The 20,335-nt window shown below is 48.4% G+C and overlaps 3 protein-coding genes across 6 annotated transcripts; 2 read left to right on the forward strand and 1 right to left on the reverse strand.

Annotated features, from left to right (window-relative positions):
• Positions 1-3,400: 3,400 nt before the first annotated feature.
• Positions 3,401-16,251, forward strand: DIABLO (diablo IAP-binding mitochondrial protein). 3 transcript variants are annotated; one of them, XM_019648944.1, is made up of 6 exons: positions 3,401-3,508; positions 4,305-4,431; positions 9,652-9,783; positions 10,869-10,979; positions 11,159-11,255; positions 15,477-16,251. In XM_019648944.1, the coding sequence occupies exons 1-6, from the start codon at positions 3,459-3,461 to the stop codon at positions 15,671-15,673; spliced, it is 714 nt and encodes a 237-aa protein (XP_019504489.1). In that variant the 5' UTR covers positions 3,401-3,458; the 3' UTR covers positions 15,674-16,251. The 3 variants fall into 3 exon arrangements, with proteins under 3 accessions (XP_019504489.1, XP_019504490.1, XP_019504491.1); XM_019648945.1 differs by having other exon boundaries at positions 10,935-10,979; XM_019648946.1 differs by lacking the exon at positions 3,401-3,508 and adding an exon at positions 3,702-3,832.
• A 134-nt stretch (positions 16,252-16,385) lies between these two features.
• On the reverse strand, positions 16,386-20,132 carry B3GNT4 (UDP-GlcNAc:betaGal beta-1,3-N-acetylglucosaminyltransferase 4). Of its 2 annotated transcripts, XM_019648942.1 has the most exons (3): positions 18,568-20,027; positions 17,816-17,934; positions 16,386-17,608 (listed from the first exon to the last, which is right to left on the reverse strand). In XM_019648942.1, the coding sequence occupies exons 1-3, from the start codon at positions 18,763-18,765 to the stop codon at positions 16,528-16,530; spliced, it is 1,398 nt and encodes a 465-aa protein (XP_019504487.1). In that variant the 5' UTR covers positions 18,766-20,027; the 3' UTR covers positions 16,386-16,527. The 2 variants fall into 2 exon arrangements, with proteins under 2 accessions (XP_019504487.1, XP_019504488.1); XM_019648943.1 differs by lacking the exons at positions 17,816-17,934; positions 18,568-20,027 and adding an exon at positions 20,053-20,132.
• Positions 19,599-20,318, forward strand: LOC109386038 (proline-rich protein 2-like). Its single transcript, XM_019648887.1, has one exon. The coding sequence runs from the start codon at positions 19,599-19,601 to the stop codon at positions 20,316-20,318; it is 720 nt and encodes a 239-aa protein (XP_019504432.1).
• The last annotated feature ends 17 nt before the right edge of the window (positions 20,319-20,335 follow it).

Here is a 20,335-nt window from a genome sequence, read left to right on the forward strand (position 1 = left end):
TATTATACGCCTTTGTGTCAGTTCATTTAATACTTGAAGCAGTCTTTGTCTCGAAGGAGTGTGCCCTTACTAAGAAAGGGTATGTGAATGGTACATTTATTCCGGGAGAGGGGAGATTGTTTACATCATGTCTGGACTTTTGTCTAGTTGGGTAGACAGTTCTGCTGCACTAGCAGTCTCCGTAGAAAGGGAGTCTACATAGATAAAGAAGTCTACATAGGCGCTGCCCTGTGTCTGCGCACCTTGGAATTGTAGCCAACAGAGAAAGAAGTATTCAAACTGAGGTTTAACTGGCGCAAGACAGGAATGGTTAAAAGGCGGATTAAAAAGCAGCATATTTAATTCTTGGAGAGAACTGGGAAGGGACAATCTCCAAGTGTGTGCATTCTAGCTCTGCTTTCACTGGAAATGAACTGTGATTGATCGTGACATGCTGGGTTGTCGCTTGTTCTTAGTTGTACGTTCAAGACTGTCCTGTCACCACAAGGAAGTATTTATATTCAGCAGAGTTGAATCCAAGAAGGAATACTTTAAAAAAAAAACCACCTAAAATACAGGAAGAGGGGCCGTGATAGAGATGGCACACATAGAAATGTGGACATCACATGGAAATGGTGAATTATGAGTAGACTGTGAATTATATTCTAGAGCCTGATATATTATAGTCTCGTGGTTTAATGATGACATGCTACAGAAAATAGAGGATGCCTTTTTGTCATCTAGCAATCGAAGAAGGCAGTAATGTAAAATTTCTCAGATTCTTTTATTTCTAAATGAATGCATATGAACTTCAAGCCACATAATATTTCTTAGTTTCAGTTACTGTATTGCTGTAACATATCCAAAATTGGGTGGTGACTGACTGGAGGTTGCAAAGGCTAGAATACATAACTGCCTTGAGACATCCATTTGAAAGACACAACAGATAAATGGGGAAGAGAATCAGGCCTCTCTTTTTTCATCGGTTACTTTGGTGTGGGATGTCGGCCACACTTTCTTTCCTGTGACTACTCAGGACACAAGCCCTTTAGATGACCAATTCTCTGGGGGAACAATTACTACTCAACTGACTTCCTGAGCAGCTTGATAATGGTCTGCTCTGGTTTTCAGCCAGGCTGCAGCGGGGGCAGTGATTTGATAATAAGAGATCCTGATCAAATTAAAGAGCCATTTGCTTCTGGATGATGATGTTGATAAAAGAGTTGGTGTCCACACTGCCTGCTTTTTTCAAGGTCAAAAAAAAACCACCGAAACAGTCTTTAACTACAAACTACTATCCAAAGCAAAATAATCAGAAGCAGCATAAAGTTTGTTTTCTTTCGCCGTTACCTCTGGGAAAGGGTCTGTTCTTTATTTGCTGCAGTCAGTCACGAATGACTCTTTTTGCCTCTCAGTTGGAGGACTTGACATTGGAAGTGGGCACATGGGGAAGGTGATGGGATGATGAATCTCTAAACCACTCAAGTCTGTGAATTAGAATCAAGCACTCGAGCTCTTGGTTCTCTAAGCTCCTGGTTCTTACACACACGCATGCTCACGCATGCATGTTTTTTTGAGACAACAGCTTTTGCTTTAGTTGGGCAGTCGTAAGTGAATGTCATCTGTACAATGGTTCTTCTAGTCTCAGAGTAGGATGAGGCTGCTCTCAATGCGAGTTTGTTAGGAGTGTTTAGAGAAGCAGACAAGCAGGGACATGAAATACCCCCCTAGAGTACCGCTTGCTCAGCCCATCTAAATCAGGAGCTTTGCAAGCAACCCAGAGCTCTGTGGGCTGTGGTGGTGACACAGACAGAGGGCAGGCAAAATTGCCAATCGCCCCGCCTGGCTTGGGATCGCCTGTGCGCAGCTCCCTGAGAGCCAGGGACCACGTGGAGATTGTGATTGGTCTCTAGACCACACCTAGTTGGTGAGTGCAGCTGCTGCCTGAGAATCCCTCAGCTCTGCCGAGATTGCTGGAGTGAGTGCACACAAGCTACCTCCAGACACCAGACGGGACACCAGACCGGAGAGGAAGATCAGAGCTGCTGCGGTGGAGGAGTTGTGGAAACTTTGCTGAGTGAGTGAAATGGGGAGAAGGAAGCTAGTGGCTGGCACTGGGGGGTAGTTCCTGGGCAGGTCAGCAATGAAGGTAAAGAGCTGGTTGTGATTGTTACCATCTGATTCTGTCTGTGGTGGGAGAGCAGCAGGGCTGCAGGAGATGGGCGAGAGCACAACTGGGAAGGAGATAAGCCCAGAATCAAATTGATACCCACCTCTTGGCACTCTTGCAATCCTAGTTGGCCAGAAGGGCAAGCGTGCTGGACCACAAAGCATAGATCCTTAAACTTGATCCTTACAAGCCTTGGGGCCAGGGGAATTGCAGAGGGGCTGCAGTGAGGGCCTGCTGCCTTCCCCTTACCCAAGTGGGTCTCTCTTCACTTCCCCTCCCAAGCTGCGGACAGCTGGGGCTGCAGCTTGAGTGATGGGGAAAGAAAGCTTTACTCCACCAGCCCATTAGCAGCACTCACAGCATTAAAAATGCAGGAGGTGGATGGCAGGAGAGGGCCTGCGATGAAGAGTAATGCAGCAGCGGGTGCTGGGAACAGCCAGCCTTCTCTCTCCTTCGAGCCCAGATTCAGCTCTGGAGCCCAAGAATGAGGGAAACTTTTGGTTTAAAAGAATTCTATAGTGTAAATGCAAACAGAGCATCCAAATGGTTGTTAGGGAGAAAATCGGCGGCACCTTGGGCTTCCTTAGCCTTAGGAAAGTGTTTACTTTTTAAAAGTCTAGGAACCCGCCTGTATCCACACAGCCTAGAACAGTGCCTGGCTCAGCAGCTCTTGCTCAGCATCCTATGGAAGTTAGGCATGGGCAGCAACCTTCCTCTTTGCGTCCTCAGGGTCTCCCGGGTGCCCCCGCCCCGCAGGTCCTCCGGCCTCCCGCGCAGGGCGATGCCGGCCTCGTCCACCATCCACGTGCTGCAGCTGCTGCGGGAGCTGCTGGCCTTCGTGCTCCTTAGCTACACGGTGCTCATCGGGGCGCTGCTGCTGGCCGGCTGGACCACCTACTTCCTGGTGCTGAAGTGACAGCGCCGCCAGCCCGCTCTCCGCCCCTCCCCGTCCTCTTCACGCCCGGGCCAGGGCAACCTCGAGGCGCGGCTCAGACCCAGCTCAAATCCAACCACCCATCACGACGGCCGACTTCGCTCCGCCCGCTCCGCGCACTCAGGACCAGGGCCCGCCCCGCCCCGCCCCGCCCCGCCCCGCGCGGAAGCTCCGGCGGTTGGGTAACGGGAGCGGCCGTTACAGGCGTTACCCTAAGTCCCGCCCCTCCTTCCCCGCCTGTCCTATCCCGCCTGACCCCTCGGGCAGGGGCGTGGTCATGGGGCCGTGCCCACCCAAGTTTAGGCCACGCCACGCCCCCGCTCGCGAAAGTGACGTCACTTCCGGCGTGCATGTTTGGCGTCCGCCCGCGGTGGGATGGCGGCTCTGAGGAGTTGGCTGTCGCGGGGCGTATCCTCCTTCTTCAGGTACCGCTGCGGTGGTGTAGGAGTGCCGGTCGGGAGCCGGGGAGGCGACGCAGATAAATCTGTAGCAGGGACTGCAGCGCCGGCCTTGCCGGCGCGCACTTCTCTCGGTCTTAACGGGCCGCGGCGCCCCGCCCCTCTCAGAGGCCTGAGGACGTCCCGCGTCTGCCCGGGCGGGAGGCTTCCGCCCCCTCGGTCAGGCCCGGGGTTCATTTCTCACTGACGGCTTTTTAGTTACTCCACCTGCTGAAAGCGAGTTCCCCCCAACCTCCAGCTGTCTTCTTGGGGCGGATAGGCCTGCGCACGAGATCCCGTGGGCCCATCAAAGTACTGGGAGGGGAGACAATGGGGGGAGAGGCCCGGGCTGGTGACGGGTTATTAGAGGAAGCTTTCCCTGAGGGCAGAAGGGGCCCCGGGAACTCGTCATTTCCCCTCGCGGCACCTGCGGGCACCATCTGAGCTAAATCCTGCCTGCAGAAGCGTTAACTTTGGCGTGAGGTTTTTAAATAGCTCTGAGAAGGCCTCTTAAACGTCCACACCTGGTGCCTGTTAAACTCCAAAACCTTTCCTCCCACGCTCCCGCACCGCCGTGGTTCGCGGGAGCTAAGTAGCGGTTGCCTCTCTAGCGAGAGCAGGGCTTTCCAGCCCCCCTCCAACCCCCTCACCCCCACTCCCTACTGAGCCCTGCCGCCTGGAAAGCGACATTTAGGTTTCCAACCCCCGCAAATAAGTTGAAGAGACAGTTACAGATTGGTGGTTGTGCCTTATTAAATTTTATTAAATTTGACTTCATTTCTAGGTACAGACAGTGTGTTCCTGCCGTGGCTAACTTGAAGAAGCGCTGTTTCTCTGAACTGTCAAGACCATGGCACAAAACGGTGGCGTTTGGATTTGGAGTAACCCTGTGTGCAGTTCCCATTGTACAGGTAAAGTACTGTCGTGCCTTGCAGTGTTTCTTGTCTTAGTGGAGTGTGTCCTCTTTGAGTCTCGAGTGGGCAGCGACACATCAGACAAGCTCTCGAAGTTTTACCCAGGGCTGCCACCCCTCCCACGCGTCGGCAGGCACACTTTCTACTGTACTGGCAACTTCCTTCCTTCCAGAGCTGAGCAAATATATTAAGGTTCCCATTTTGATTGCCTCTTTTGGCAGGAACAGTATGTCAAGTTGGTCAAATTGTATAAAGAGGGATGAGAGAAGAGGAGGATTACCAACAAAATAGCCTTTCATTCAACAGAAATTTATTGAGCATTTTTTGTGTGCCATACACTGGGAATGTAAGCGCAAAACAAAGTTCCTGCTCTCATAAAGCTTACGTCCTGGAGAGAGGAAAGGGGAGAAAATCAACAAATATAAAATGCCAGGTGATGACAAGTGCTAAGCAGAAAACAAATAGGGGAAGGGAATAAGAAGTGCTGGGAGGGAGTTTGGGTTTAGACAGGGTGGTCAAGGAGGGCTACTGAGAGTGTCGTATCTAGAGAGATCAGAACAATCTGAGAGAGTGAGCCATGGTCATATCTCAGGGAAGAGCTTGCCAGGCAGAAGGAACCCTTTTAAAGTGCAAAGGTCTAGATGCAGCAGTGTGCGTGATGCCTGTGAGAAACCGAAAGGAGGTGAGTGTTGCCAGACTGGAATGAGGAAGAGAGAGAGTAATAAATGAGGCCAGAGGGTCAGCTGAGAATCAAATCGTGTTTTGTACTTTATGGGCCATTGTAAAGCTTTGGAATTTGTTCTGAAAAGGAAGCCACAGAGGATTTTAACACAAGATTATTACAATCTGACATAACTTTTTTTTTTTCCATTCAGAAAGTAGAAATTGTCAAAGAACAGCAATCTATATTCATTGCATGTATCTGAGACAACTGCGTTGTGTAAGGCTGGAAGAAATACATTTATTCTAGAGTTCTTTAGCAGCTTACTTAGAAAATCTAGATATTTCTTTTTCTTCAGTTAATGCAAAGAAGTGTGTATGTTTAATTGCCTGGATCCTATTCCTGAAGATTTAAAAATATAAAATAGAAACATTTTAAAGAAATCTAAAACATTCATTAATGAAAAAAAATGTTCTATCCTCGTTCTCTCAAATATGGTAAAATCAAAATTTAAGCCTTATCAAATAAAAATGTGTGGATGCTGCATAAGCAGTATCAATTTCAGTAATAGAGGCAATTTTGTTAAACTCTTGTTTTTGAAAATAGAGGCATCTCACTGGCTCTGTGCCCCTCAGCAGTTATTCGTTTTTTATGCTGATCCCTCCCTCCCCACCCACCCTTCTTTGGCAACCATCAGCTTGTTCTCTGTATCTGTGGGTCTATTTCTGTTTTGTTTATCCTCCCATTCAGTAGGCGTTTTGTTTTGTTGGTGGTTTCCTTTGCTGTGCAAAAACTTTTTAGTTTGATGTAGTCGTATTTGGTTTTTTTGTTTGTTTGTTTCCCTTGCTCAGGGAAATATATCTGAAGTGATACTGCTAATACCAGTGTCAAAGTTTACTGCCTATGTTTTCTTCTAGGAATTTTATGGTTTCAGATCTAATATTTAGGTCTTTAATCCATTTTGAGTTTATTTCTGTATGTGGTGTAAGTGGTCCAATTTCATTTTTTTTTGTCTGTAACTATCCAGTTTTGCCAACACCACTTACTGAAGAGACTGTCTTTATCCCATTGTATATCCCTACCTCCTTTGTCATAGATTAGTTGACCATATAAACGAGGATTTATTTCTGGGCTCTGTGTTCTATTCTGCTCTACGTGTCTGTATTTATGGCAGTACCATACTGTTTTGATGATTGTAGCTTTAGAGTATAGTTTGATATCAGGGAGTGTGATACCTCCCACTTTGTTCTTTCTCAAGATTTCTTTGGCTATTCAGGGTCTTTTGTGGTTCCCTATAAATTTTAGGATTAGTTCTAATTCCAAGAATGCCGTTGGTACTTTAATAGGGATTACATTGAATCTGTATATTACTTAAGGTAGTAAGGACATTTTAACAATATTAATCCTTTAATCCTACCAATCCATGAGCAAGGTATATCCTTCCATTTATTTGTATCTTGTTCGATACCTTTCTTCAGTGTCTTAAAGTTTTCAGAGTACAGGTCTTTCACCTCTTTGGTTAAGTTTATTCGTAGGTATCTCATATTTTTTGATGCAGTTGTAAATGGGATTATTTTCTTCTGATCATTCATTATTGATGTATAGAACTGCAACAGATTTTTTTATATTGATTCTGTATCCTGCAACTTTACTGAAGTAATTTATTCTATTAGTTTTTTGGTGGTATAGTTAGGGTCTTTAGGGTTTTCTGTATATAATATTGTCATCTGCTGACATAACTTTTTAAAGATTGCTGTGGAACTATGAAGACCAATAGGAGTCCAGGCATGAGATGATAGTGGGCTTGGACTCGGGGGGCAGCAGTGGAGGTGGGAGAAGCGGGCCAAATGTGGTCAGTAGGAGCTGCTCATGGATGAGATGTAGAGTATATAGCCTAAATTCAACGCTTTAAAAAGGCCTAAACAACTGAAAGAATGGAGTTGCCATTTATTGGGCTGGAGTGGAGTAGGCTTTAGGAGGAGGAAATCAAGGGTTCAGCTTTGGAAATGACAGTCTGAGATGTCTAGTAGACATCTAGGTGGAACTGTCAAGCAGACAGTTGATAGAAAGTGGTACCTTATTTTAAAAAGTCACTGGTTACATGCGTTATTGGGAAGAACTAAATAGGAAACCAAACCCCATTTTGGTACAACATTCCTGATACATGTGTGTTTATCACAACAAAATTCATTCCATTTATCACAAGTATTTTCAACTCTTTCTGAGGCTCACTCATAGCTGTCACCTTTTGTGCCTCACTTCAACCCTCATCTCTGCACACTGATGAATCTTTAACCCTAAGGCCCTTACTTGGACACCAGGCCATTTTCAGCCACAAGTAGGACACCCTTTTCTTTCTTCCTCCAAAAGATTTTTTGGGGTTTGCCCTTTCTCGGTTCATATACTATTCTTAAGCCCTGTTTACCTCAGTTTTGGGCCACATGACAGGAGCCTCTAGTCATTGTCCTGTACAACAGCAGTCCTACTTCTGTTCTGCAAACCTGCAGTAGCTGTCCACGTGTCACAGAGCTAAACTCTAAATGACCCCTGTGCTCCAATGCCCAGCGGCCTCATCTCCCGTGCTGTCCACTCCAGCCAGGCTAGACCCCTGAATTATGCCTGCCTGCGACATCTATATTCTAGTCCTCGTTTCTTCTAGCCTACATGCCTGGCCATTCAGATCCTACTTGTCTTCAGGCCCAAAACCCACCTCTCTTTATGTATTTGTTTATTCATTTATTTTTAAAGATTTTATTGGGGAATTGGGGGAAGGGGAACAGACAAGTTGCTGTCCTTTTGTTCTTCAGTCTAGTTGTGGAGGACGTGGCTTCACTGGCCCAAGTTGGCACCATCATTGTGCTCTTCCCGGACTCACCTCTCTTTAAAACCTTTCCTCATCCCTGGCCAACAGTCCCCCTCTCTGACCACTGAATGTTTTGATATTTGATGACAGTCCCTTTGGCACTTTCCTGAGTCAGTCAGCAGAGCATATTGGAAATGTCAGAGAGCGAAGATTTGAGTTCTAGATGTGTGGATTTTGGTTAAGTGACATAACCGCCCGGAGCTGCCATTTCCTCATCTGTGGAAAGCAGCCTAGTACCTGGGCTGTTGTGAGGGACGAGTGGCAATGCGCTGTAAGATGTAGGGCATTATGAAGACGTAAGTTATGAGAACATGTCAAAAGTAGCTTCTCACACGCAGAGATGCTGTCGCTCTTTCCTTCCTAGCCCCTCAGTGCACACTACACAATGAACATTTAATTATTTGACTGGATGAAATATAAATATGGTAAGTAAAATTCTTGATTTGTTCCTGTACCAAAGATATTTCTTTTTTTTTTTTTTTAAGATTTTTATTGGGGAATTGGGGGAAGGGGAACAGACAAGTTGCTGTCGTTTTTTGTTCTTCAGTCTAGTTGTTGAGGACGTTGCTTCACTGGCCCAAGTTGGCACCATCATTGCGCTCTTCCCAGCGAGGCAGATCAGTCACCGGCTTCTGGACGGCCGCTCACTGCGGCTGCTGGCCGCTCACGCTGGCTGCTGGCTACACACGGCAGCCCATGGCAACCCACTGCCACAGGGGCTGCAGCCTCTGCCGTCGCCGGCGACTCATGGCAGCCCAGCTCCAGGTTGAGCTGTTGTTCAGCATCTTAGCTGTAGAGGGCAGTGTCACTGGCCCTCATATGTGGGATCCGAACCAGGGCCCTCTGGCGTCCCAAGCCAGTTCTTAACCATCGCGCCACTCGGCCGGCCCCCAAAGATATTTCTTGAGTGCTCCTTTCAACAGGCAGTGATTCTGTGTTTATACTCCAAACAGCAAAATCAAGTCAAGAGATGGTAGAAGGACTGGTTTCTTTGTTAGTTCTGCTACAGTAACTGCTCTGCCAAGGAGAAGGGCCGAGTCAGAGAGTTATATTGGCTTTTTTATTTTTTAACATAATAGCTGAGGTCAGAGGAGTCCCCCCACCACCAAGACCATATGGCTCTTTCTGCCCAGAATTGCCCTCCCCACCCACCCATTTACTTTCTTTCTTAGACTCAGCGTAATCCTCAGCTCTGTGAAGCCTTTTCTAAGCTGTTCTCATTCAACACAGAAGCGATGGCTCCCTGTGTGGGCCCCAGTGTAGCCTGTACAGACCGCTGCCACAGCTCCCACGATGCTTGATTGCATTTGATTTTCAAGTCTTCTGAAAAGCCCCAGCCTCTCCCCTCCCCCGTCTGGAATCTTTATATCTTATTTATCTTTATATCCCAAGCATCTAGCACTGGGGTAATAAATGAATCATAACTTCATGAAATTGGTTATAATTACTAGCCTTTTATATAAAGAAATACTTTATTTTGGGGGGCAGAGATAAGGAATAAAAGTAGGTAAAAAGCATACTCTGTAATTATTTCCATTTATTGTCTTAAGCAGCCAAAGTAAAGCTTAGAAAGAAACAGCTGGCCCAAAAGCTTCGTGCATTTGCAGCATGAGGATCACGTTTCCACTTGGCTGTCTGTGAGGATGTTCTCAGCCCGCTTCAGATGTTGAGTGAAAATGTTTGTGTCTTTCAGAAATCGGAGCCTCATTCTCTCAGTAACGATGCACTAATGAGGAGGGCTGTGTCTCTGGTAACAGACAGCACCTCCACCTTCCTCTCTCAGACCACATATGCATTGATTGAAGCAATCACTGAATACACCAAGGTAAGTGTCCTCCTGTGAAGGCTTGGTCATCTAGACCAGGGGTCGGCCAACTGCGGCTCGTGAGCCACATGTGGCTGTTTGGGTACATTCCATCTCAAAAGTTTGCTGGGCCCTGGAGGAGCCAGTCCTGTCCCTCACAATAATTAAAAATTATTCGAGAGCCATAAATGTATTTTTACATAATCACCATTATGTGAATATCTTCTAAAAATTTAATAAATGAAACTAGGATAGTTCTATTTTCATTTTCAATTTTACTTCAGAGCCACATGTATGTACCCAAAGAGCCGCATGTGGCTCACGAGCCGTAGTTTGCTGACCCCTGGCGGCTCTTCTGTCTCAAAGGTTTGCCTACCCCGGATCTAGACCAGTGGCCGGCAAACCACAGCCCTCAAACCAAGTCCAGGCTAATGCCTGCTTTGTGGTTTTACCGGAACGTGGCCAGGCTCACTTGTTACTGCATCGCCTAGGACTGCTTTCGTGAGCTGGAAAGTTGCAACAAAGACTACACTACAGGGCCCACAAAGTCTAAAATATTCACTATGGCCCTTTACCAAAAAGTTGGCTGAGCCCTGATCTAAAATCACTAGTTTTCAGACTTTTTCCAGGAACTCTTTTTAAAAGAAAAATCTTCAATATGGCAGCCCAGTTTATAAGACAGGGGAACCAGCTGACCTGGTTCAGTTAGGGGCCGAAGGGCCCAGCGTCTACCACCAGCAGCTTCTCTGTGAGGGCGCTTTGAAAACCGCTGATCTGAGCTCATAGAGTATATGGAGAATCAAAACTATTTAAAAGTCTCATTTACTTTACCTTTATTTTCCAGCAACTTTTTCCTCAGCTTTCTGAGTCCCCCGCTTGGCATTGTATTCTTTCTCTGTCTCAGTTGCTAATGAGCTTTTAAAAACACAGTAGTTGACCAGTGGAAATACTGTCCTGGCATCAAGCCCGTACAATAGTGCGTTGTCAGGCAGGACTGAAGCCAGTCTGCTGTGATGAGACCTCCTCTCCTTGCGGTGTAAGCCTCACTAATCCTACACAATAGGCCTAACTGATTTTACTCAGGCTTGTTTGTTCTATATTTGTAGGCTGTTTATACCTTAATTTCTCTGTACCGAAAATACACAAGTTTACTTGGGAAAATGAATTCACAGGAGGAAGATGAAGTGTGGCAGGTGATCATAGGAGCCAGAGTTGAGGTAAGCAAAGGTTATTAGGCATTCCTGTACTAGTGCTTCTGCTTCACTGTGGTTTCTAAAGTGCTGAATTAAAGTGTCTCTACCCCAGTAACTGTTCCCTAAATCTCCCATTTTGAATCAGTCCGTTTAAATGTGCTTAACCCCTTCATGTTGTGTGAAGCACTTCCTTGCATTTACAGATGACTTCAAAACAACAAGAGTACCTGAGGTTGGAGACCACATGGATGACTGCGGTTGGTCTTTCCGAGATGGCAGCGGAAGCTGCGTACCACACGGGTAGGTTCGCGTTTTCACTGGGGGGGCTGCCGCTTGACTTCTCATCTGGCTGTAAGAGGGATTTGGAGTCGATAGTCTAAAGCTCAGTGTGGCTCTGATTTGGTGAGAAAGGGCCCCTTTGCCCAGTATATTACCCAGCATTGTACTCGCACAACAGGAAAAAGTAACACCCCTGTAGGCCAGACTACTAGAAGCCAGGCATCAATATCTAGAAAATTAAAAATAAGGGCCGGCCGAGTGGCTCAGTTGGTTAAGAGCTCGCTCAAGAGTTTGAGCTCTGAGCAACAGCGGTTCGAGTCAGCCCAAGCTGAGCAGCCGCTGAGCTACCAACAGGTGGCAGGATGGCTCAGCTTAAAAAAAAAAAAAAAAAAAATTTAAAAATAAAACTACAGCCAATTGGAAAATTTGATTGCCTCCAAATAGTTTTTAAGCATTTTATTTGTTTATGACCCAGATAGTTTATGAATAACTAGTATTTGTCTATTTCAGGCTTTGTAATAAGCATTTTATAGGCACTTTTAATTTAACCCCCCCCCCGTTCCCTTAAAGTAGGACCTGTTATTATAATTCCCACTTTACAGGTGAAGAAACTGGGGGACAGATGGGCTAAGGAGTTCACCCAGGATGCTGTGGGACAAGAAGTAAACAGCCAAACTGGGATTTAGCCAAGTAGACAAATGCTTACGCCTCTGCTCCCGGTAGCCCAGCTGCAGCCTCTGTACCGTGGTGCCCAGCAAAGCAGATGCAGTTTAGTCATTCACCAGGGTGTTTTCTGAACATCACCATCCATCCAGTGGGCTTGAGTGAAGTGGTTTCTTAATTAAATATATTTTGAGGGAAACCCTAGTTTAATTAACATCTTACCTGATGGGTCCCAAACAAGGTAGCTCACAGAAATTATAGCCTAGGACCAGCTCTACTAAGAAACTGGTATGTTGAAACACTTTTGTTTTCTGATTTCATGATATCAGACCTGGGACACTAGCACCAAATCTTTAAAGTGTTTTTACTAAAAACAAAACAAAAAATCCACACAAAAGGATTCTTAGTTAACTAGCTGAAACCTGAGAAATGAGAGGATCTGAAAACAACTGGAATGAAAAGTGAAAATAGCATTACAGGCGTGGCACACCTGAGCTGGGGGCAGAGTTCCAGGTGCAGTGAAGGGGGAGCTAGACGGCTAAGCTCCTGCAGCAAGAACGTCCCCAGGCAGCCTTCACACTCACCTAGGCAGGCTTAGCTCTAGCGCAGGTGCAAGCATTATCTGAAAAAATAGATATTTCCCAGAACTGATTGAAAGGACTCAAAGGTTCTGAACAGAATTTAAAAAAAAAGTCACATGGCAAAAAAGATTCAGTATGTAAAATATACATAGACACATCTGAAAAACTATAAGCAAAGATAGATATGCCTACAGAGGCAGTGTAATCAGACATTAATCTTATCGACAACCCCAGGTGCAAGGTGACAAATCTCATAACCTAGAATTTTATGTCTAGTCAGAGATGATTAAAATATTAGAATGAAGGATATTTTCAGACATATAAAGTCTCAAAGTTTACCAAACACATATGCTTTTTGGAAAAACCACTCTGTGAAGAAAAATGAGAAGCAACTGAAGTACAAGAATAATGAACCAGGGGCAGCTGGTTAGCTCAGGTGGTTAGAGCCATGGGCTCATAACACTAAGGTTGCCAGTTTGATTACCACATGGGCTAGTGGGCTGCACCCTCCACAACTAGATTGAAAACAACGACTTGACTTGGAGCTGATGAGTCCTGAAAAAACACACTGTTTTCCAATAAAGTTAAAAAAAAAAAAAAAGAATAATGAACCAAATTTAGTAAAACTTGTCAGAAGTTCTTAGTGTTAAACAGATTTTTAAATAATGAAATCAGATTGGGGAAGAAGTGAAAACACACCAACCTTTCTTACCTTGTTTGGAAAGAGAGACACTGGCTTAACATTAGACATTGTTAAACACTACAGAAAGAATGGGGTGGGGTTTGGGAAGGAAGGCAGAAATAAAGAGAAAGCCTGTTAGAAAATGCAAAGTAGAGGAACACCTTCAAATGTCAGTAATCAGAATAAATTTACTATTATTAAATACTTTCAGATTGTGTTCAAAAAAATAATTCTAGCTAAAACTGTTTATAAAGGCACCCCTAAAACAAAGTGGCATAGGAAGGTTGAAAATTACAAAAAGAAAAACCAAACCATTGACAAGAAAGCTACCCCAAAAAGTTGGCCCAGCAATGTCTGAATCAGAAAAACGATTCAAGACAGAAAGCATTAATTTATCAAAACATCAATCACAAAATGTGTACCTAGTAAGGCAAAAACTGATAGACTTTTACAAGGAAAAACTGAGCTTTATACACATCTGAAATACTCAAAAAAATTTGAGCTATAAAGGGTTGGGACAATGATTTTTAAAAGCATAATCAAATATATATACTGAATATAAAGTTTTTCTCCCCAAATATTTTCAAACATAAATAGAACATGTACAAAAATTGATCTTGTACCAAATGACAGAGACTCAGCAAATTCCTTCACACCCTTTCCCCACCAAAAATCAAAATGGAAATTGAAAAATACTTAGAACTGTGATGACAAATGCTGTAGATAGTAGACCCAGGGAGTTGTAGACAAAGTCCCTTTTAAAGAGAAGTGGACGCCTTTAAAGGCATGTGTCAGAAATACAAAGAATAGCATCCATGAATGACAGGTAATGTTCACTGTACAAAGAAGTACTAAAAATAAACGTTTAACCTAGTAACTGAGAAAAAGAGCAAAATAAATCCAGACAGTGTAAAAGAAAATAAAAGGTATAAGAAGATTAAAGAAATATAGCCAAAAAGGCAAAATCTGGTTCCTTGAATAAATAAGATTGGCCAAGTATGATTTTTTAGAGAGCAAAAGTAACATCTGAAAAGGCTACTATAAATATGGAGGTTTTTTACATTATATGAGAATATTATCTATATGTAATCCCAAATTGGCCCAAGAAAGTAAAGAATCCAAAAAAAGACCAATAACCATAAAAGTTGAAATATTCAAAATGGGCACTAAGCCTAGGCTGTTTTGTGGGAGAGTTTTATATATTCAAGAAACATGATTCTTATGTTACGGAAAGTATACCAGGCCTTACAAGATGATGACAAGCCTCCTATTGTAATTGTATGAAGTCAGCGTAGGCCTGATCCCAGACTGGACTAGGGCAGCACCAAAACAAAAAAACTGTAGTTAAGTATCACTTATACAGATGTAAGTCAAATGTAGCAATTTACCGCCAAAATACAGTAATTCAACATTGGAAAAATACTGTCAACATAATTGACTACTTGAGATTATCTATCTACAGTAAATTAACGGAGAAAAGCCACCCATGTAATCCTATCAGTATATGCCCCAAAAGCCTTCGGTGAAATGTAGTACTCATTTATGATTTAAATCTTAAGTACAACTATGAATAGAGAGAATTTTCTTAACATGATAAAGCTTAAGTAATCCTACTTAATAGTGCAATATGAGAGGCATCTCCATCAAGGTCAGAAATAAAAGATGGATGGATACCTGCTGTTCTCCACTACCTTTCAGCATTGTACTAAAGGTTCTCATTAATGCGGTAAGATAGAAAACCACCCAGTGTTCTATAGATGAATTGCTAAATATGCATATTTATATGATGAAATACACTAGCAGCAGGTAAAAGGAATGATAGAGCTCAAAAACATTTATAAAACAAAATTGCAAATATGTTCAATAAATACCTTTTGTGCTAATACGTAAATTTATACAATAGTAACTATTTTTCTAAGCATTCCATATGTATATGGTCACATTTTAAACTTCCAACAGAGGTTATATTTGAAGATTGGTTAGGGTGAGGAAAGAAATCTTTTGACAGTTTTATTAGTGATCTTTTAATTTGTCAAAAAGTGTATTGCTTGTGTAGTTAAATTCATAGAACATCGGTATTAAGAGCTGTGTAGCTACAAAGATGGTGGGAATTGCATTTAATAATTATCATAGCTGCTCACAGCTGGAGAAAAATGCTGGGATAATGCAGACCTGAATGTGGAGGTAGAGGGTTCTCTGCTCTGCAGAGAGAAGGCAGGGAGGGCAGGGAAGGTGGTCCCAAGAGCGGCTTAGGTGACAATGACAGAGCCCCAGGCTTTCCTCATGTCCACTTGCACCTACCCTGTTTGCCTGCAGGAGCAGATCAGGCCTCCGTGACCGCCAGGAGCCACATCCAGCTGGTGAAATCACAGGTACAGGAGGTGCGCCAGCTCTCCCAGAAAGCAGAAACCAAGTTGGCAGAGGCACAGACGGAAGAACTCCTTCAGAAAACCCAGGAGGAAGGGGACGAGAGGGCTGAGCCGGAGCAGGAGGCCTACCTGCGAGAGGACTGAGGGCTGCGCCGCTGCCCATGTCCGCCCACCAGCCTGGGGTCGGCACAGCTTCCTCTGCAGGGAGAGGCAGAGGCCTTTGGGAGCTGTGAGTGCCTGGCGCTCCCCCGTGGTCTCAGTCGTACCAGACAGACCTGGTTCTTAGCCCGGCCACTGCACCCTGTTTAACCCCACCCTGCACAGCTGCCCTCCCACCCACAGCACCTCACTAACCTGCCCAGAGGGAGGGCTCCTTTTATGTTGTGCCCACAAGTTCAGTAGCTGTTTAACCTCAGTTTCCGACCTTACCTTTTCAGATAGGATTTAGTATTTGCTCCCTCCGTAGGGATGTGAGTGTGGGGAGAGGGGAGCCTGTCCTGTTTGTAAGATGTCTTTTTAAGTGTTTCTAATGCCTTCTCTGACCTGGCTCCCACCGCCCAGGCCAAGGAGCCACCAGTCCACTCTGCGTAAGGGACTGAAGGCAGAGTGTTTACCTGGTACTCGCAGCAGGACTTACTTCAACACACGCTTCCCGTGGCCTTCTTTCCTTTGAGTTTCTCTATTGTATCTGAAGGAGAATAATTTTTTTTGCATTTAAAAAAGATGTGTGTGTGTGTCTTCTGGGGCCCAGTGCAGCCTCCCACCTTCCCCGTGACTGGCGGAGCCCTAACGGGCCCGACGGTCCCACATGGAGTTCTGGCAGCTGTACTTGGGCTCCCATTCAACACGTTAGCCAGGTTTCAGTGTTTTTAATCAAAGGTAAAAAGTTTGGGAGGGGGTTACAAAAACTAAGTATTTCCTGGCGATCAGCGTGGGTCAAGTGTCCAGGTTCTCAATTTCTCATCACAGGCAGGAAAATCTACACTCAGTCCTCTCGCTCAGCCCACCCCTCGGAGCTGGGACACGGGGGCAGCCGCGCACTTGAGCCCCTCATCTGTCACCAGTGCCCACATGGTCCACATCTCCAGGGGGCTGAGGCGGTGCACCAGTAGGAGCCCTCTGTACAGGCAGGGGTCCAGGGGGTCCAGGGGCCGCCGGATTCCGAACGTCTTGAAGCCAGCGTGGTGCATGGGGCTCACCCCCAGCTTCCTCAGGCACATACCCACAAAGACGTCATCGATGGGGAAGAGTTCAGCCTCTTCCACAGCCGCCTGGAGGCGCTGCACGGTGGCCCTGGACATGACATAGCCTCCACCCCCAGCGTAGGGCGGGTAGTGGCGAGCCCTGTACATGGAGGGTGGGATGAAGTATTTGACCTTGGTGTTCCTGTTAGGGAGAGCCTGGCGGATGACGTCTCCCACCAGGAGGTCCTTGGCTGGGTCCCAGCCATCCAGGAACTCCAGCACATTGGGGACGTGGACAAAGACATCGTCATCTCCCTTTAGCATGAAGTGGGCCTGGGGACAGGCAGCCGCCACCCAGCGCTGCAAGTGCAGCTCTTTGAGCGTCAGGTTGAAGAAGTCCTCAGCGAAGTCCCACTGTAGGATATCATCAAACTCCCGACTCTCATAGGCCAGCAGCTGGGCTGGGGGTGCAGGTCCTGCCACCCCTAGGAGGAACACCAGCCTCAGCTGCCGTCCCCTAGCCCACTCCCCCCTCCGACCCCAGGTGCTGCGGATGGCCGCCCGCCGCTCCACGTGGCCCGGCTGCGACTTGATGGCCAGGAGCAGAAAGGTGTCCTCGGCACAGCCTGAAGGCTCCAGCAAGATGGAGAAGTTGCGGCAGTGGCGATAGGTCAAGAAAAGGCGGTGACGGTTAGGCAGTGACAGGGAGGCGTTAGCCACCGTGTGGTTGGGTGGACACTGGCTGCGGCGGGGCCCTGGGGGAGCCCAGAAGGGCTGGCGCACCGTGGGGCCCCCGGCCGGCTTGGCTTCCTTCTTCAGGAAGAGCAGGCAGCTGAGCAGCAGCACAGCCAGACTGTAGAGGACCAGCCAGCCCAGCCTGCGAAACATGGTGGCCCTGCGAGGGAAGAGCCGTGGGAGCGGGTCAGGCCCCGCCCCCGCCTCCCTGGTCCCTAGAGCCAACAGGTATCCCACAGCCCAGCACCTAAGCTCCTGCTGGCCTTTGGGACTTCTTTTATTTATTCTTTTCAGCTTGTCCTCCGGCTCTTTCCAGAGTCCCTCTCCCAGAGGACAGACAAAGCACACCTGCTGTGCCAGCCCTCACCTTCTGCCGTCATCAGAGGGCTCTTGGGTCAACTTTCCCCTCAAAAGGATTTGCAGCCACTTTAAAACTGAGGCGCCACGAGCGTTTTCAGCATTTCCCAGGAAACTCAAGTCCCTTATCTGCAACCGTGAAAACGGCACACTGCTAGTGTAGATTCCGGTTAAATCCATTCTAAGTACCTAACGTGACATTCAGGGCTCAAAAAAAAAAGTGTGGCGTCTGGTCTGTTGGTGGCAGGCCCTATGGCTGGGTGTCTCAGACGATCACCCCAACAGCAGCAGATGGTGGCGGCCACCACAAAACACGTCCTTCACATCTGCCTGGAAGGGGCCTGGGTTTCCGGGGAGAGGCAAGCCGCTTCAGGGAAAAGGCGCAGAAAGAGGATGAAAGCAAGTAGGAAAGGTGGAGGCTCGGACCACAGATGGCTCCCCTGCAGCCACCCCTCAACTGTCCTACGGCTTCCCCAGTTCTGGTTTCCTCAGTAAGTCCCCCAGCAATCCAAAGAGAAGGTGGAGAAACGCTAACCAGGGGAGCGGCCCGCCCAAGGTCAAGGGGAGCAAAGCCGGGCCTCAATCCCCTCCTGCCGCCCCCACGTCCTGGCCCCACAGCCTTCACGTCTACCCAGTCCACACGCGCTAGCCTCATCCTGTTGTCCCTGCCGCCGCCACCACAAAAAAAAACATTAGCTGCTAGGGATGTGGTGGAAGGCAAGACAGGCAGGGTCAACAGCCCTCTCAAGACAAGGGACAGACCAAAAAAACCAGTATGAACTGCAGGTAGTGCTGAGAAGACAGGGGAGCAGTGTCGTGGAATCCAGTCGTGAGAAGGTTCTGGTAGCCTCCGCGGGTTACAAAACCCTCCTCGATGAAGGACATTGGAGCAAGAACTGAAGGCAGTAAGGCACCAAGCCACATGAAGCTCTGGGGGACAGTGCTAGGCAAAGGGGACATTTAAGGGCAGGGGTGAAGGAGGGGTAGGCGTGTGGTCCTCGAGGACAGCAGTGCTGTGTGGCTGGGAGGAAGGGGTCGAGGTGAGCGGGCGACAGCGCGCGGAGGCATGCACGTAGGTGCCCCGAGGCCCGGTCCCACGGGAGAATTCAGCGGAGGTAGTGAAAGAACCCCCATTGTTTGGAAGCTCATTACCGCTGCTGCTGGGAGGCTCGCGGAAGAGCAGGGATGGAAACGAGCCCAGCTGAAAACTGTTGTCAGAACCCAGGATGGAAACGAGCCCAGCTGAAAACTGTTGTCAGAACCCAAGACGCAGCTGGGACTAGGGTAGCGGCTGTGGCGAGGTGAGGGCCGGCTGGCTTTCAGGTGTGGGAGATACGCGGGCTGTGGGTGAGGGGCCCCCGGGTGGGTGGTCGCGCCCGTCAAGCGGAAGGCCGCGAAGTCAGCGGCGTGGCTTTGTCGTGCGCCGTACCGCGGCCGGCGGGCGGGAAGCGCGGGGGACCTGCTCCCTCCTTGGTCCAGCCCGCTCCCACTGCGCCCACGCCCCGCGCCGGCCCTCCACGGCCCAAACCAACAGCAATTCCGCACCGCCGTGACTGGGGGGGCCAGCCTCTGCTCCCCACCCCACACCTACGGTGAATCGCACTTCAGTACCTGCTAAGCGGCGTCTCCCCTCCTACTATGAGGACCCCCCCAAGCCTGGCTTGTAACCGGCACCGGCTTAGCGAGTGCTCGACACCCTCCGAGTGGGCTGCTGAGTCCTAAGGGTCTGCGATTGTTTCTGGGGTCACAGCTGCCTCGGGTCCCCACAGGCTTGGTGACCCTGACATGCCACGATGAGGGAAAGGGCCAAGGGCTGGTTCATTTTTTCCACTCGACAGTCTCTCCAGGACGATTGTGGGGCCGCGGGCTCGCCAAGCACCGACCGGGAGCCCCGCGGTGCACCCCCCCCCTCCCAGGCCCGAGCGCAGAGCGCCGCCGCACGTCGAGGCGTCCGGGGCGAGCGGCTCATGCTGGCCCTTCCCCGACGCCCGGCTCGGCCACTCTGGCCTCGGGGGAACGAACCGAAGCCGAGCAGCAGCCTGAGGTCGCCTGGCCCCGACGGACCACTGGGGCGGAAGGCCCGCCAGCCGCCGGACAGAGCGGCGACCGCCCCGCTGCGCCCAGACCCTGCGCCTCCTCCGGCGGGAGCCCGCGGGGTGCAGAGGCACCGGCAGCCGCGGCGCCCCTCTACGCACAGACACCCCCCCCTCCCAGCAGCGGGGCACGACCCGCCCCTCGCGAGCCTACCTGAGCCGTGTCGCGGGTCGGGCGCAGGTGATGAGTTCAGGCGAGCAGCTGGCGGAGCGGAGCGGAGCACCAGCCGCACTCACCCTGCGGAGCTCCGGCGGTGGGCGGGGCCCGGCCGCGACCCTGGCGCGCTGGTCACGCCCACCCGCGGAGGCGGGGCTTCTGGGCACGCCCGGGGCCACCGCAGGTCCCCTCCCACCTGGGTTAGCGCAGCCCACCGCGCATCTGCGGGCGGAGGGACCCGGCCGCCCAGCCCTCCCGGCTAGTGCTGCGCCCGGCTCCC

Source organism: Hipposideros armiger, unplaced genomic scaffold (assembly GCF_001890085.2).
Source record: "Hipposideros armiger isolate ML-2016 unplaced genomic scaffold, ASM189008v1 scaffold_128, whole genome shotgun sequence".
Taxonomy (NCBI): Eukaryota; Metazoa; Chordata; class Mammalia; order Chiroptera; family Hipposideridae; genus Hipposideros; species Hipposideros armiger.